This window comes from Leptodactylus fuscus, chromosome 6 (genome assembly GCF_031893055.1).
Source record: "Leptodactylus fuscus isolate aLepFus1 chromosome 6, aLepFus1.hap2, whole genome shotgun sequence".
Lineage (NCBI taxonomy): Eukaryota > Metazoa > Chordata > Amphibia > Anura > Leptodactylidae > Leptodactylus > Leptodactylus fuscus.
The window spans coordinates 164,440,876-164,456,518 of record NC_134270.1 but is presented as its reverse complement, the minus strand read 5'-3'; the positions used below and the strand labels follow the sequence as shown (position 1 = coordinate 164,456,518).

Sequence of the window (15,643 nt, the reverse complement as noted above, 5' to 3'; positions counted from 1 at the left end):
GGGAAGAAGCGTTAACCAATGGATAGACGGGAGGCGGGGCTAGGAGAGGAGCGGGTTTTAAGGTGAGTTGAGCCGGTAACGGAGCCCGGGAGAGTCGGGGGGGGAGGCGGGATCGGGCCGGTAACGTGAGAGCTGGAGGACGTGATATTATACTTTTAGTGTCCGGTTCTTACACTCTCCAGTCACTGACTATAAATAACAACAACCTCAGCCGTAGTGACGGACCGGTCACTGCCCTGCAACCTGCATAGAGGAAACGGCTCCTAATAAACGTGTGCGCATGTGCCCTGCGATATTTACCGTCTTATCAGTGAATTATACACTTGTCTTAGAGAGGTGATGACGTCACTGCTGGGCAAAATAGTCCTTAGTATGAGAGTAGTGACGTCACTGTGTTATTTGTAGAATGATGATGTCACTGATGTAAAATATAAGACGTTGGCTGGCACTGATGTGCTCCATACACATACATTTTGCAGCGGTGACCTCATGGCTTTGGTGATGATGTCACTGTGACTGATGACATCACTAACCCGGTATATTTTGCTGAGTTGATGTTATCCGGTATCTTATTTCAAGGGACGATGCTGCCAAAATGTTCAATGTTGGTGACGTGATGATAGTGGTAGACTTTGGCTGTGAGTCAGAGAAAAACTGCTGTTGTGATGTCATCCAGATACACCCGGTGATGTCATAGTCGTACAGTATAACTTGTATGCCGCAGTGATGTCACTGCTATAGAGTATCCTGTACAGGAGCTGACTGGTCTACAATACAACATGGGACAGTGATGTCATCCTTGTGAGATGTGTGATGTCACAGTTGTACGGTATAATTTATAGGAGCAGTGATGTCACAGTTCTACGGTATAACTTGTATGCTGCAGTGATGTCACTACTGTGCAGTATTACGTCTACGGAACAGTGATGTCATCCCAGTGGCGCTGTTGTACAGTATAACTTTTGTGAACTATTGATGTCATCCCTGTAAGTTGTGATGTCACACTATATCTTATATACCGTGTTTCCCCGAAAATAGGATGTACCCCAAAAGTAAGGCATGGCAGACATTTTGCTGCCGTGCCTAATATAAGGCGCTCCCCCGAAAGTAAGGCGTAGTGAATAGAAATGAATGGAAGTAGCCGGCAAGCGGGGGGTTAATAGGCATGCCAGGCGCTTCCATTCATTTCTATGGGAGCGTGTGTGGGCACCGACCGGAGGCATTAGCGCTGGATGTCTGCTGACACCAGCAGACACCAGGCGGCCACCTGACTCCCGGGTGGCCGACATAGTTAAACACCTGGGAGTCGGCCGGTCGCCATAGCCGCCTGGTGTCAGCAGACATCCATCGCTAATGCCTCCGGTCGCTGCCCACACCGACCGTGGGCATTAACCCTTCTGGCGTCGGTGATCGCCGGCACCTGGAGCATGCTCCAAGGCCGACGTCACGTTGGCATGACAGCCGAAGCCTTGTAAACTCTCCCTGGCCTGTCTGCAGTGCTTTTCTTTTGCAGGCTGCTCTATGCAGCCTGCAAAAGAAATGACGATTTTTTTGCAATGCAATTGCAAAGGTCTGATCACTAATGCAATGCATTGCATTAGTGATCAGACCATTGCATTGCAAAAAATCGTCATTTCTTTTGAAGGCAGGTTGCCTGTCTGTAATGTATTACAGGGGGTTAATAAATTCAAAAAAATTAAAAAAAAAAAAAAATATATATATATATATATATGTATTAAAAATTCCCATTTCCCTAGAACACATATAAAAGTATGTAAATACTGTGAAACACATACCGTACATGTTAGGTATCCCTGTGTCCAAAATCGTCTGCTCTACAAATCTATAAAAATATTTTTATACTGTACAGTATTTAATAAATGTTAATTTTAATATTTAGCAATATATGTGAGTTCTTCTTTGAAAAAAATTAGACACCCCCTGAAAATAAGACATGGCGCGTCTTTGGGAGCAAAAATTAATATGACACCGTCTTATTTTCGGGGAAACAGGGTAGAGTAGTGATTGCGTTCCGGTAAGATGTGTGATGTCATAGTTATACAATATAACTTACGTAAACCATTTTTGTCATCCATGTAAAGTGTGATGTCACTGTGACCAGTGATGTCACTAGTGGACTGAGGTAACCTCTTACGCCATCATTGTGTCTCCATTATAGGATATTACATTACTGAGGACAATCCCTTCTTGGGACAGCTGCTGCTGACAGCCATGTCGCTTGCCAAAGTGAAGGTGGAGAAGACAGGTGAGGACTTGGGCTCTGTTCAGACTTTGCGTTGCTTCTATTCATTCTCCTCTGCAGTAAATGATGACTTCTCATGCAAGGACACTGTTGTGTGATGAAACATCATCACTTTTTATGCCAGTGTGGCAGAAGTGGTGCCCAATGCTGTTACAGTCTACAGTTCTTAAAGGGGATGTACACCATGTGTGAGATGATCATGTGACAGGTTGAGCCCCTCCCCTCAGGAGCATTTTGGGATTTCACACCGCTCTTTGCTGTTTAAAGGGATTCTACCACTAAAACCTTTTTTTTTGTGGATAAGACGTCAAAATAACCTTTAGAAAGGCTATTCATCTCTTACCTTTAGACCTGGTCTCCGCTGCGCCGTTCCTTAGAAATACTGTTTTTTACCGGTATGCAAATGAGTTCTCTCACAGCGATGGGGGCGGGCCTCAGCGCTCAAACAGCAATGAGGGCGTCCCCACCGCTGCCAGAGAAGCGTCTGCAGCGTCATTTTCAATGTCTTCTTCCGGCGCAGGCTTGTAACCTCTAGGCGTCGGGCCTTGAGCAAAGCAGACTGCACAGACCACGGGAAAATGGCCGCTTGCACAGTATTGTTAGCGGCCATTTTCCCGTGACCTGTGCGCCTGCGCAGTCTGCTCTGCTCAAAGCCCGATGCCTAGAAGTTACGAGCCTGCACCGGAAGAAGACATTGAAGATGACGCTGCGGACCAAGAAGGAGGCGGCGCTTGGAGACACTTCTCTAACAGCGATGGGGACGCCCCCATCGCTGTTTGAGCGCTGGGGCCCGCCCCCATCGCTGCGAGAGAACTCATTTGCATACTGTTAAAAAACGGTATTTCTAAGGAACGGCGCAGCGGAGACCACGTCTAAAGGTAAGAGACGAATAGCCTTTCTAAAGGCTACTCCGACGTCTTATCCACAGAAAAAAAAGGTTTTAATGGTAGAATCCCTTTAATAAGAGCAACTTATAAATAATCAGTAAAGGTGACAGATTGTTTGTCTTCTTCTCCTGTCAGATCTGGAGTCGGCGAGTGCGCGTAATCGTCTGGATGCCGTCTTAAAGGGGCTGTTGGACAGGAGCGAAGTGGACAGGTGAGGGGCCGCATCAAAATGTAAATGATATTATAGGATTCTATTGTATAGTGGGTATTTAAAGGGGAACTCTGAGTATAATCTGATGATGGCTTCGCTTCCTATGTGGAGCAGTGATGTCATCCTGATAAGATTTGTGATGTTGCTGTTGTATATGCAGACCAATGACTTCATCCAAATTACATCCAAAAGCCCTAGCACCTTGTAAAGCAGAAGGGAGCTCTCCTCCCTAAGGCACAGCGACACCATGCAGACTATCAGGAAAGCTGAGTTGCCACGTCCCTATACTCAGAGACCAAATCACAGGGGCTGTTTAAGGTTGTGGACACGCTGACTGTATTGGTCAATCCCCGCCCCCTTGACTTTATAAAAGTAATTAGCATAACTGGAACATAAATAGAGGATCACCCTGACACTGCAGCTGCTGTATAAGGTACCGGGGCTGGTTTGGAGTATTAATTCCTGCTGACAGCCTTTATAGGGAGTCTACTACCAGATTTGTGCATGTACCCCTATTAGCAGGGGTGAGTAGGGGGACAGCAGGTGGCTCGGGGCCCCTTCATTTGCATAAAGAATCAGAATGTTATATGTGCAAGCTGACATATCGCAAAAAAATTAAAAAAAGTCATCCCAATAAGATGGGTGATGTCACTGTTGTACAGTATGTACGGAGCAGTGATGTCATCCCAGTAAGACTTATGATGTCACTGTTGTATTATATTATGTACATTGAGTAGTGATGTCAGCGTAGTAAGGGATGTGATGTCAGTGTTGTACAGTATAACTAATTGGGAACAGTGATGTCATCCCAGTAAGATGTGTGATGTCACTGTTGTACAAAGCGAAAACTGAAATATGAGGAATCTTTTTTTTGTCTTACATGATGGTTTTTCTGACCTACAGGGAGCAGATGGAGGATGAAAGTGGAAAAGCATCGACAGACTCCCATTGCAAGTAAGGAAGAAGCGATGTCGGGTTAACACTGTGGTGCAGTATTACTAAACCGGACACACTGTAGCAAACCCTCACCTGTGAGAATTATTAGGATTGTAGGGAATCCTCTGTCAGATAGATATAGCCGCAGCCGGATTCCTGTACTGCGCTGGTTGTTTGCTACAATGTATCAGTGCAGCTCAAAGTGATTAGTCTACACGTGCTACAGCGCCATGCCGGTGCAGAGGTTGCCTATGGTATTGCAGCTGTATTCGATTCCCTTCAGAGATTCAAGTATCTTGACCCTGTCTCCCCTCCCCCCGCCTCCAGTGAGTCGCACCCAGGACACTTCTGCTTTCTCCAGCCCCCGAGTCAGCAGCACGAGCCGCTCCCTGATCTGTCTTGCGTTTTAATATGAAGATCGTGTCCTAAACCATTTCCTCTTTGTCTTCCAGAGACTCTTCTCCGTCTTCTGCCGGAAAGCGGTAATTCTTGTTTCTTACATTTATACAGTCTTCAGAACTAGAATTTAGGGATCTGTCCCTGTGAGCTGCACCCAACTGAAAAGGATCGGGCATGGGCGGAGCCTGTTAGCAGGTCTTGGCCAATCAGCATCACCGGGAGCGTTCTCTACAATGTGGTTCTACTCTCCGTGCTGCTTCATGTCCCTCGCCCACTGGTTTAAAGTGTGACTCCAGCTTTAAACAGCATCTTACCTTTAGGACCCATTTAATCTCCTAATTTTTTATTGGGGTCAAAGCTTGTTTATTTCTGATACAAAGCACCAAAACCTCAGCTTTTATTTTTTTTTAACACTTCTATCACTTTACATTGTGCTCCCTGTGGCCACCACTAGAGGGAGCTTATTGTGCATGTGTTATATACAGTAGTTTACACTGTTCTGTCTTCACTAATCTCTTGAGCTCCCCCTTGTGGCAGCTAATTGACCAATGGTCAGTTGTAAAGTTGTGACAAGACCAGGCGTGTGTGGTATTTGTTAACCCTTTAATTACCAGAGTGTATTAGTCACCAAAGACTCCGCCACCCCCGCAAAATATGATGTTACCGTCCTGTATTAGTCCCTCATATTGTATGGCCTCACTCATTAACACTTTTTTTTCGTTTCTGGTCTTTAATAGGCCGTCAGTGCGCCCCTCTCACCATCGCCGTAAGAAAAGGAAAGAGGAGGACGGATTACCTGAGCCGACGCTGCCCAAAACCAGTAAGCCAGGATCCTGGAAATACCTTTGTAAAGACCATAGTCGTTTGTTACCTTACTAAGGGGTTAAACACTGTTAGTTTGTTCGTTTAGGTCAATAAAGTTTTGAGACTTTGTTAAAAAAAAAAACAACAAAAAACTTCTCTTTTTTCAGACACTTTCGTCATCCGCCTCTTTGATCGGAGCGTGGACTTGGCGCAGTTTTCAGAAGAGACTCCCCTGTACCCCGTCTGCCGAGCCTGGCTCCGTAATTCTCCAGGATCCAGAGCCCCCGAGCCCCCGCCAACACCACCGCCATCAGAAGAGGTCAGTAGGGGCCTCTCATCAGCATTGCTACCATTGAGCTGATGCACAACTATCACTCTCAGGATTCCTGTGGTTGTCAGGACATGCCGGGGGTTATAATTGTCAGCCGGTGACCACAAGATCCTTCTTGTATCTTCAGGGCGACGTAGTGAATGGCAGCTCTCAGAACATCTATCACCTGCCTCCCCCATCCCCCTGCCCAGTAACAGAAGCGGGAGAGCCGGTCAACCTGAGGATCCCTTCACCCCTTCCCCGAGAGGAGGAGCCCCTCAATATCAACATGGTGAGCGCTGCCATAAAGGCACATCGGTTGTAATACCACGGCCCTAATGATGGCAGCGGACAGGAAATTTATATCCCCGTTACTGCTGCTATTCCTAAAAGGGCTTTGTATATTGATGACCTATTCTTAGAAGAGGTCATCAGTATGTGATTGGTGGTGGTCCAACGGCTGGAACCCCCACCGATCAGCTGGTTGAAGAGGCTGCAGTGTTCAGGCGAGGGATGCGGCCTCTTCACTGAATACCAAGCACAGCGCCATACATGGTATAGTGGCTGAGCTTGGTATTGCAGCTCGGCCTCTGCATTGAATACCAAACACAGCGCTGTACATGGTATAGTGGCTGAGCTTGGTATTGCAGCTCAGCCCTTCACTTTAAAGGGGCTCTATCAGCAAAATCATGCTGATAGAGCCCCACATATGCGTGAATAGCCTTTAAAAAGGCTATTCAGGCACCGTAAAAGTTATATTAAACTACCCCCCAGTTTTAAAATAATACTCTAAAAAAGAATGTGCTCTACTTACGAATCGTGCACGCTGGGCGGGCATTCAGGGTGTGTCTTCATCTTCATCCACGCCTCTTCTTCCTCCGATGTCTTCGGGTCCCGTCCTCCTCCGGCGCTCGCTCGCAGACACTGATAAAAAAAAAAAATAGCCTGGGCGCATGCGCAGTAGCCGTAGTAGAAGCCGCATGCTACTGCGCATGCGCCCAAGCTATTTTTTTTTTATCAGTGTCCGCGAGCGAGCGCCGGAGGAGGACGGGACCCGAAGACATCGGAGGAGGAAGAGGCGTGGATGAAGATGAAGACACACCCTGAATGCCCGCCCACCGTGCACGATCCGTAAGTAGAGCACATTCTTTTTTAGGTTATTATTTTAAAACTGAGAGGTAGTTTAATATAACATTTACGGTGCCTGAATAGCCTTTATAAAGGCTATGCACGCATATGTGGGGCTCTATCAGCATGATTTTATGATGATAACCCTTTAAATTCTATACTCACTGCAGTATACTGTAGAACAAACTCATGTACAGTGAGCTCCCCCTAGTGGTGGCGGCAGGAAACCTCACTTTTAGCATTAAAACGCAGCTTCAATCAAGACTAAGAATCACTAGCTGCAATTTTTTTAATTGCAATAATCTGACAACTTTTTTGATGACTTTTGTGTCATTTCATGGTTCAGTCTACAGAGATGACCCCCAGCATGTCCACGCTCATCTATCAAAATATGACCCGGTGGAAGAAGATCCGGCAGAGGTAAGAGCGGACAGAACTGTGCACCCCCCACCACCTTCACGAATGCTGTGGGGGAGGAGGGTTTAAAAAAAAAACACAACTTTATTTGTTTGTGACAGGTGGAAGGACTCCTCTTATCGGAACCAGCAGCGTTACGCCCAGAGCATGAAGATACTGAAGGAGATGTACGAGCGGCAGTGAGGCGGCGTCCAGCCCAGGCTCTGATTGCGGCTCCGGGGCTTCTTGGTCACATGTTTTTTTTCCCGCTTCGTTTAGAGGTTTTTGCATCCTAATGGGATCCTGTAGGAAAACCGATAACTCAGTACATGCGCCGTGTTCTGGGGTACATAGTGGTTGTTTAATCCCCCAGCTTTACCAGACTAGACAGATACCATTCAGGAGTGTGGAAAAGCTGGGTGACAACCCTGTTGACTTATAATGGGTGATGGTCACCTAGTTATGGAGACGGTTGGAATAACAGCGCCATGTCTGTCTATAGATTGTATGTGGTACTGTAGCTCCACTCCATTCAACTGATCGGGACTGAGCTGCAATACCTCATACGGCCTGTGCAGGGGGGTGGTGCTGTTTTTAGAAGATTCTTTTTAAATCCTATTCAGCCTCCATATATACATAATACCATTGAACACAGAGAGGAGGAGGATGCCGGGTGTTGGTCCCGAGCATGTGATTTTGTGACCGAACCAGCCCAGACCTGACATTCAACACTTAAAGAACCCGGTTGGGCAGGAAGTAAAAAAAAAAGATTCCCTGGGAAACCCCTTTAGCCCCCGCTGTAACCCCCAGGGCGGTCGGTGTTGTTTTTCCTGCCAATTTCCTGCTGTTTTTTAACCCTTTTTACGCTTTGTTTTAATTGTGGTGTTATTATCGGGGACAGGTTTTAGGCACCAGCACATAATCCGGGATTTTGAACATATTGGCGCACGTCAGACCGTCAGACTCGGCGCGTTTCTTCTTTTTTTTTTTTTTTAATGGACATTTAGTATTTCATGAAGCCCGGATGCCTTTTATGGATTTTCATTGTCTGTAGCGTTTATGATAAAACATTGAATACAACCGTCCCGGAGTGCGCTGATCATTGCGTCTATCTGAGCAGTAGTGAGTAGAGATGAGCGAGTATTGTTCGGATCAGCCGATCCAAACAGCACGCACACATTGAAATGAATGGACGTAGCCGGCACGCAGGGGGTTAAGCGGCCGGCCAGCGTCAAAGCGGAAGTACCAGGTGCATCCATTCATTTCAAAGCGTGCGTGCTGTTCGGATCGGCTGATCCGAACAGTACTCGCTCATCTCTAGTAGTGAGGAAGCAAGAGGAGACGTGTCCTACGTTGTGGAGTACAAACAGATTCTTGCTTAGGTCTGATCAATTTAAAGGGATTTTACAGGCTTGTAATATTGAAGACCTGTCTCTGGAATAGGGATCGTGAACCTGTGATCAGGGGCGGTCTGAGACCTGGGGCCTTCACCAAGGACTGCGGCTTCTTCACTGAATACCAAGCACAGCGCCGTACATTGTGTAGTGGTTGTGTTTGGTATTGCAGCACAGCCCATCCACTTTAATGGGACTAAACTGCTGCTGTGACGTCATTGACCTGTGAAGGCGCCGCCACTTACGGCTGTCTGTGATATTGTGCCCCATATTAATGATCTATCCTAAGGATAGGGGATCTGTATCTAACTCCTGAGAACCCAATTACAGGGGCTCTGTCTATTGAATATCTGCAGGGTTGCCCACACCAAGCAGATATGTGTGAATGGGACATAGATGTGATTCTTATCAGACCTCATGTACTATTAAAGGGGTGTTCCCAGACTTGACATTAAAGGGCTTGTACTACTAATTAAAGGGGCTGGCCATGATGTGACAGTACGGGGCCACTTATGATGCCTGTACTATACACAGCATGGACCAGGACGTTGTATGCCCCATATATCTCATAGACTTCATTGGGAGTCGAGCTACAGTCCTGGCATGGGGTGACTATACACGGACCCATTCGCTTCTGACTCTATGCTGTATATATTACAGGGGACTGGACGTTCCCCTTTAACAGGTGCCACCTTTTAATCCCCACAGATCAGTTATTTATCCTGACTGATCCCTTTAAATGTATGCTATATCTACAATTTATACGTATTGGATCACAGTGACCCCCACCAATAACAAGAATGGGGGGCTCTGAGTTCTCCCGGTTGAATGGAGTGATGGTCAAGCATGTCTACTGCCGCTCCCTTCCATGTTGACTATTTCGGCCGGTCCCATAGACTCTGAATGGAGCAGCCCCGCATTTGCTTGTCCCTCATGCTATTCAGAAGGGGTACTCCCCCCATTTCTGTGATTGGTGGGGGTCCGCAGTGATCAGACACTTCTCTCCTATGGACAGGTGATGTGAGGACTTTGTATATTTCAGGATAATAATCTCCCTCTTACATGTAGTGATGGGCACCAGCCAGCAGGGGCGCTGTCCTATTTGGGGTAAGGCTGAGGCGGTGACCACCATAGCAGTAAATGGAGTCTGGAGTGATGAACCTTTTATTATTTCTCACGTTACTCCTCCTTATACACAGAGATGCCTGCGGACAGCCCGGTAAGTGACAAGGTTTTCCACACCAGAAGAATTGGGGCAAATCTGCGACAAACCATCAAGCCAAGAGAATACAAAGCATGCTGGGATTTATAGTCCCAAAATGGCCACGTATAAATGTACCCTTAAAGCCACAGAGGTGGGTGCAGGCATCTCTTATATGGGTGAAGGCGCACTGAGCAGTTTTCGCCAGTAGAGGGCTCCCTTGCACTGTCAAGGGTGCGGCCTCTCGCTTGGCTTCAGCTTCTACTTGTCTTTTCGGGCGATGGGTATGCTCCTCTCCTCGGTCTTGGTGTCCTCTTTGACGGGAGCTTCGATGGAGAGCAGGCCTTCCGCAGAGAGGGCAGAATTTAGTGCAGCTGGGTTTACCGTTGGGGGGAGTTTGTAGCGGCGGTGGAACTCTCTGGAGATGAAGCCGTGTTCATCCTGTGTGAGAGAGGGGTCACAGTGTTTGGTATACAGCGGGGGTCCTGGCATTACTGCTACTGGAACTAGCATCAATGGGCTAAAGTCAGCAATGACAACTACAAGAGTGAGGGGGAGGGGGACCACAAGGATGGGGAGTGGGGGGGGGGAACACAAGGGGATGGGGAGACCTAAGGATGTGTAGTGGGAGAAATAGGGGGCCCACAAGGATATGGGGAGGGGTGAGACAAGGATCTGTAGCGGTAGTAATAGGGGGCCCACAAGGATATGGGGAGGGGGGGGAGACATAAGGATGTCTCAAACTTTTTGGCAAGGCACATCAGCTCTATGTTCACAGATGGTAAAATGAAGCCTATCCTGAAAAGAACACTGTTCTTACTGTGACACCTGGACAAGGCTCTGTTATGTTCTGGGGCTGCTTTGCTGCATCTGACTCAGGGTGTCTTGAATCTGTGCAGGGTCCAATGAAATCTCAAGACTATCAAGGGATTCTAGAGAGAAATGTGCTGCCCGGTGTCAGAAATCTTGGTCTCAGTCGAAGGTCATGGGTCTTGTAACAGGACAATGACCCAAAACACACGACTAAAAGCACCCACGGGTGGCTAAGAGGAAAACATTGGACTATCCTGAAGTGGCCTTCTATGAGCCCGCACCTAAATCTTATAGAGCACCTTTGGAAGGAGCTGAAACATGGCGTCTGGAAAAGGCCCCTTCACGCCCCAGACAACTGGAGCAGTTTGCTCATGAGGAGGGGCCAAAATCCCTGATGAGAGGGGCAGAAGTCTCATTGACAGTTACAGGAATCGTCTGATCGCAGCGATTGCCTCAAAAGGTTCTGCAACAAAATATTAAGGCAGCCATCATATCTGTCCAGGCCGGGTTTTTCTTTTATTAAACGAGGGGTACCAACAATTTTGTCCACATGTGTATACGCTATGACCCCCGTCCTGACTGGTTGGGGTCCCCACACTTGTGCCCGCACAGTCTGCAGTCATAGGGTTCATCTTACCTGGCGCTCCTCGTGCTTGGCGTGAACCTCCACGTAATCTCCGACCACTTTGACTGTCAGCTCCTCGGGGGCAAAGTGTTTGACGTCCAGGAGAACGGAGAACTGATTTTTGTCCAACTTTACCTGGCGAAGGGAAGAATGGGAGTTGTAGTAGACGGAGCAGCATAGATACTCGGGAACATAGAAGAGGATACATAGAGCTGGAGGGGGCGCTCTACCACCACCAAAATCTCTTCTTAACCCCTGACATGCTGTTCTAGAGAAGATTAGTTGCAATCTTGCTACCAAGGAAGTCAACTTTTAACACCTTTCCGATAGAGACAATTTTTTATTTCCAATTTTCCCTCCCCGCCCTCCACGAGCCATAACTTTGACATTTTTCCGTTCTCAGTGATCTGAGGGATTGTATTTCCTAATAACGCCGCGTAATTTTCCATACAGTGTACTGGGGAGCCCCTGAAGACGCCTCCGCTGCGCCATTTTCTTAGGGTTTTGTTCCTACTGCGCCCTCCATGTGATCACTTATGGCCGGTTATCTGTACTCTGCAGGTCATGTATAACACTTATGTAGATCTTGGGATATTTCGATATCTAATTTCTTTGCATGGTCATATTCTGAGCCACATAATTTTTTCTCTATTTCTGTCCACTCAGCCATGTATGGGGCGGGTGAGCTCTCCGGTTTATTGACACCATTATGGGGGACATATAACTTTTTATTCAATTTATTTTGGGGGGAGAAGTGACCCATAACAGCAATCTGAGCCTATTGATTGATATTTTCAATATTTACAATGTAGTATAATAATTCTGTACAGTGTATATATGCCGTACTCTTATTACATGCTACTCTGCTATGATGTTTGAGGGGGTAGCCATTCATTTCAAAACTGGTGTACCTGGAACATGACCTTCAGATCCCCCATAACAGTGTCATCTACAGATCCCCCATAACAGTGTCATCTACAGATCCCCCATAACAGTGTCATCTACAGATCCCCCATAACAGTGTCATCTACAGATCCCCCATAACAGTGTCATCTACAGATCCCCCATAACAGTGTCATCTACAGATCCCCCATAACAGTGTCATCTACAGACTCCCCCATAACAGTGTCATCTACAGACCCCCCATAACAGTGTCATCTACAGATCCCCCATAACAGTGTCATCTACAGACTCCCCCATAACAGTGTCATCTACAGATCCCCCATAACAGTGTCCTCTACAGATCCCCCATAACAGTGTCATCTACAGATCCCCCATAACAGTGTCATCTACAGATCCCCCATAAGTGTCATCTACAGATCTCCCGTAACAGTGTCATCTACAGATCTCCCGTAACAGTGTCATCTACAGATCCCCCATAACCGTGTCATCTACAGATCCCCCATTACAGTGTCCTCTACAGATCCCCCATAACAGTGTCATCTACAGATCTCCCATAACAGTGTCATCTACAGATCCCCCATAACAGTGTCATCTACAGATCCCCCATAACAGTGTCCTCTACAGATCCCCCATAACAGTGTCCTCTACAGATCCCCCATAACAGTGTCCTCTACAGATCCCCCATAACAGTGTCATCTACAGATCTCCCATAACAGTGTCCTCTACAGATCCCCATAACAGTGTCATCTACAGCTCCCCCATAACAGTGTCCTCTACAGATCCCCCATAAGTGTCATCTACAGATCTCCCATAACAGTGTCATCTACAGATCTCCCATAACAGTGTCATCTACAGATCCCCCATAACAGTGTCATCTACAGATTCCCCCATAACAGTGTCATCTACAGATCCCCCATAACAGTGTCCTCTACAGATCCCCCATAACAGTGTCCTCTACAGATCCCCCATAACAGTGTCATCTACAGATCTCCCATAACAGTGTCATCTACAGATCCCCCATAACAGTGTCATCTACAGATCCCCCATAACAGTGTCATCTACAGATCCCCCATAACAGTGTCATCTACAGATCCCCCATAACAGTGTCCTCTACAGATCCCCCATAACAGTGTCCTCTACAGATCCCCCATAACAGTGTCCTCTACAGATCCCCCATAACAGTGTCCTCTACAGATCCCCCATAACAGTGTCCTCTACAGATCTCCCATAACAGTGTCATCTACAGATCTCCCATAACAGTGTCATCTACAGATCTCCCATAACAGTGTCATCTACAGATCCCCCATAACAGTGTCATCTACAGATCCCCCATAACAGTGTCATCTACAGATCTCCCATAACAGTGTCCTCTACAGATCCCCCATAACAGTGTCCTCTACAGATCCCCCATAACAGTGTCCTCTACAGATCCCCCATAACAGTGTCCTCTACAGATCTCCCATAACAGTGTCATCTACAGATCTCCCATAACAGTGTCATCTACAGATCCCCCATAACAGTGTCATCTACAGATCCCCCATAACAGTGTCATCTACAGATCCCCCATAACAGTGTCCTCTACAGATCCCCCATAACAGTGTCCTCTACAGATCCCCCATAACAGTGTCCTCTACAGATCCCCCATAACAGTGTCCTCTACAGATCCCCCATAACAGTGTCCTCTACAGATCTCCCATAACAGTGTCATCTACAGATCTCCCATAACAGTGTCATCTACAGATCCCCCATAACAGTGTCATCTACAGACTCCCCCATAACAGTGTCATCTACAGATCCCCCATAACAATGTCATCTACAGACTCCCCCATAACAGTGTCATCTACAGATCCCCCATAAGTGTCCTCTACAGATCCCCCATAACAGTGTCATCTACAGATCTCCCATAACAGTGTCATCTACAGATCCCCCATAACAGTGTCATCTACAGATCCCCCATAACAGTGTCATCTACAGATCCCCCATAACAGTGTCCTCTACAGATCCCCCATAACAGTGTCCTCTACAGATCTCCCATAACAGTGTCCTCTACAGATCCCCCATAACAGTGTCCTCTACAGATCCCCCATAACAGTGTCCTCTACAGATCCCCCATAACAGTGTCATCTACAGATCCCCCATAACAGTGTCCTCTACAGATCCCCCATAACAGTGTCATCTACAGATCCCCCATAACAGTGTCCTCTACAGATCCCCATAACAGTGCCACCTACAGATCCCCCATAACAGTGTCCTCTACAGATCCCCCATAACAGTGTCCTCTACAGATCCCCCATAACAGTGTCCTCTACAGATCCCCCATAACAGTGTCATCTACAGATCCCCCATAACAGTGTCATCTACAGATCCCCCATAACAGTGTCATCTACAGATCCCCCATAAGTGTCCTCTACAGATCCCCCATAACAGTGTCATCTACAGATCCCCCATAACAGTGTCATCTACAGATCCCCCATAACAGTGTCCTCTACAGATCCCCATAACAGTGCCACCTACAGATCCCCCATAACAGTGTCCTCTACAGATCCCCCATAACAGTGTCCTCTACAGATCCCCCATAACAGTGTCCTCTACAGATCCCCCATAACAGTGCCACCTACAGATCCCCCATAACAGTGTCATCTACAGATCCCCATAAGTGTCTTATCCACAGATCCCCCATAATAGTGTCTAATCTACAGATCCTCCATCAGAAATGTTTCCACCTTGAGGAGTTAGTAGAGATCTTGGACATTACCACCATATGGACCCCGTACAGACAGTGACCCCACACAAGCCTCTGCTGACCTCGGACAGTCCGGCCTCTTGCTGGGGGATGCTGGGTGACCGCATGTAATAGGGGCTGAGCATGTTTGCAAACAGCTCTGACTCCAGGATCCCTTCTCCAAATCTCTGTCCCAGGATGCGGCTGGGGAAGAGCGGAGCAGCCATGACTGGCCGGCGCATCCAGGGGTGATGTATTGTAATATCCATGACTGCTGTCTACAAACTGAGCCCTGCAGAGCCAGGCAGGAGGCTTTATATAAGTATGTGACCCCCTGATGTATCCGGCCCCTCCAAGACAGAAAGCTCTAGAACTGTCTGGAACATCACTGACACTACCAGAGAATGTGGAAAGTATCCAGATCCACCAAGGGGATGGGGGGCGAGCAAAAAATAGACACAGACACCGTGACTGAGCAATTTATGTATCTGTGAGTCATATCCAGACTGGGGTAAGGAGTACACTGCTCTCTGTTATCAGCCACTGCAGGCCGGGGAACGGCTGAGTGTAAGCATAGAAAGCCACCTGCTGCGTATACACTGGAATAGTGAGCACAGCTCTGAAGTATAATACAGGTTGTAACTCAGGCTC

The 15,643-nt window shown here is 47.3% G+C and overlaps 2 protein-coding genes across 2 annotated transcripts; one reads left to right on the top strand and one right to left on the bottom strand.

Annotated features, from left to right (window-relative positions):
* The first annotated feature begins 33 nt into the window (after positions 1–33).
* Positions 34–8,410, top strand: LIN37 (lin-37 DREAM MuvB core complex component). The gene is made up of 10 exons (XM_075278857.1): positions 34–62; positions 2,180–2,266; positions 3,286–3,361; positions 4,265–4,315; positions 4,750–4,779; positions 5,434–5,516; positions 5,668–5,819; positions 5,959–6,102; positions 7,285–7,358; positions 7,457–8,410. Exons 2-10 carry the CDS (start codon positions 2,233–2,235, stop codon positions 7,536–7,538), a joined length of 726 nt encoding a protein of 241 aa, XP_075134958.1. The 5' UTR covers positions 34–62; positions 2,180–2,232; the 3' UTR covers positions 7,539–8,410.
* A 1,466-nt stretch (positions 8,411–9,876) lies between these two features.
* HSPB6 (heat shock protein family B (small) member 6) lies at positions 9,877–15,357 on the bottom strand. The gene is made up of 3 exons (XM_075277908.1): positions 15,076–15,357; positions 11,380–11,502; positions 9,877–10,370 (listed from the first exon to the last, which is right to left on the bottom strand). The coding sequence occupies exons 1-3, from the start codon at positions 15,259–15,261 to the stop codon at positions 10,191–10,193; spliced, it is 489 nt and encodes a 162-aa protein (XP_075134009.1). The 5' UTR covers positions 15,262–15,357; the 3' UTR covers positions 9,877–10,190.
* Positions 15,358–15,643: the final 286 nt, after the last annotated feature.

Bases quoted from the DNA above. Each gene is read 5' to 3' on its own strand.
- LIN37 (XM_075278857.1), top strand. From the start codon at position 2,233: ATGTCGCTTGCCAAAGTGAAGGTGGAGAAGACAG. The intron at 4,316-4,749 runs GTAAGGAAGAAG...TTTGTCTTCCAG, and splicing joins TCGACAGACTCCCATTGCAA to AGACTCTTCTCCGTCTTCTG. The intron at 5,517-5,667 runs GTAAGCCAGGAT...CTCTTTTTTCAG, and splicing joins GCCGACGCTGCCCAAAACCA to ACACTTTCGTCATCCGCCTC.
- HSPB6 (XM_075277908.1), bottom strand. From the start codon at position 15,261: ATGGATATTACAATACATCACCCCTGGATGCGCCGGCCAGTCATGGCT. The intron at 11,503-15,075 runs GTCAGCAGAGGC...TCCCTTCGCCAG, and splicing joins AAGAGGCCGGACTGTCCGAG to GTAAAGTTGGACAAAAATCA. The intron at 10,371-11,379 runs GTAAGATGAACC...TCTCTCACACAG, and splicing joins CCAAGCACGAGGAGCGCCAG to GATGAACACGGCTTCATCTC.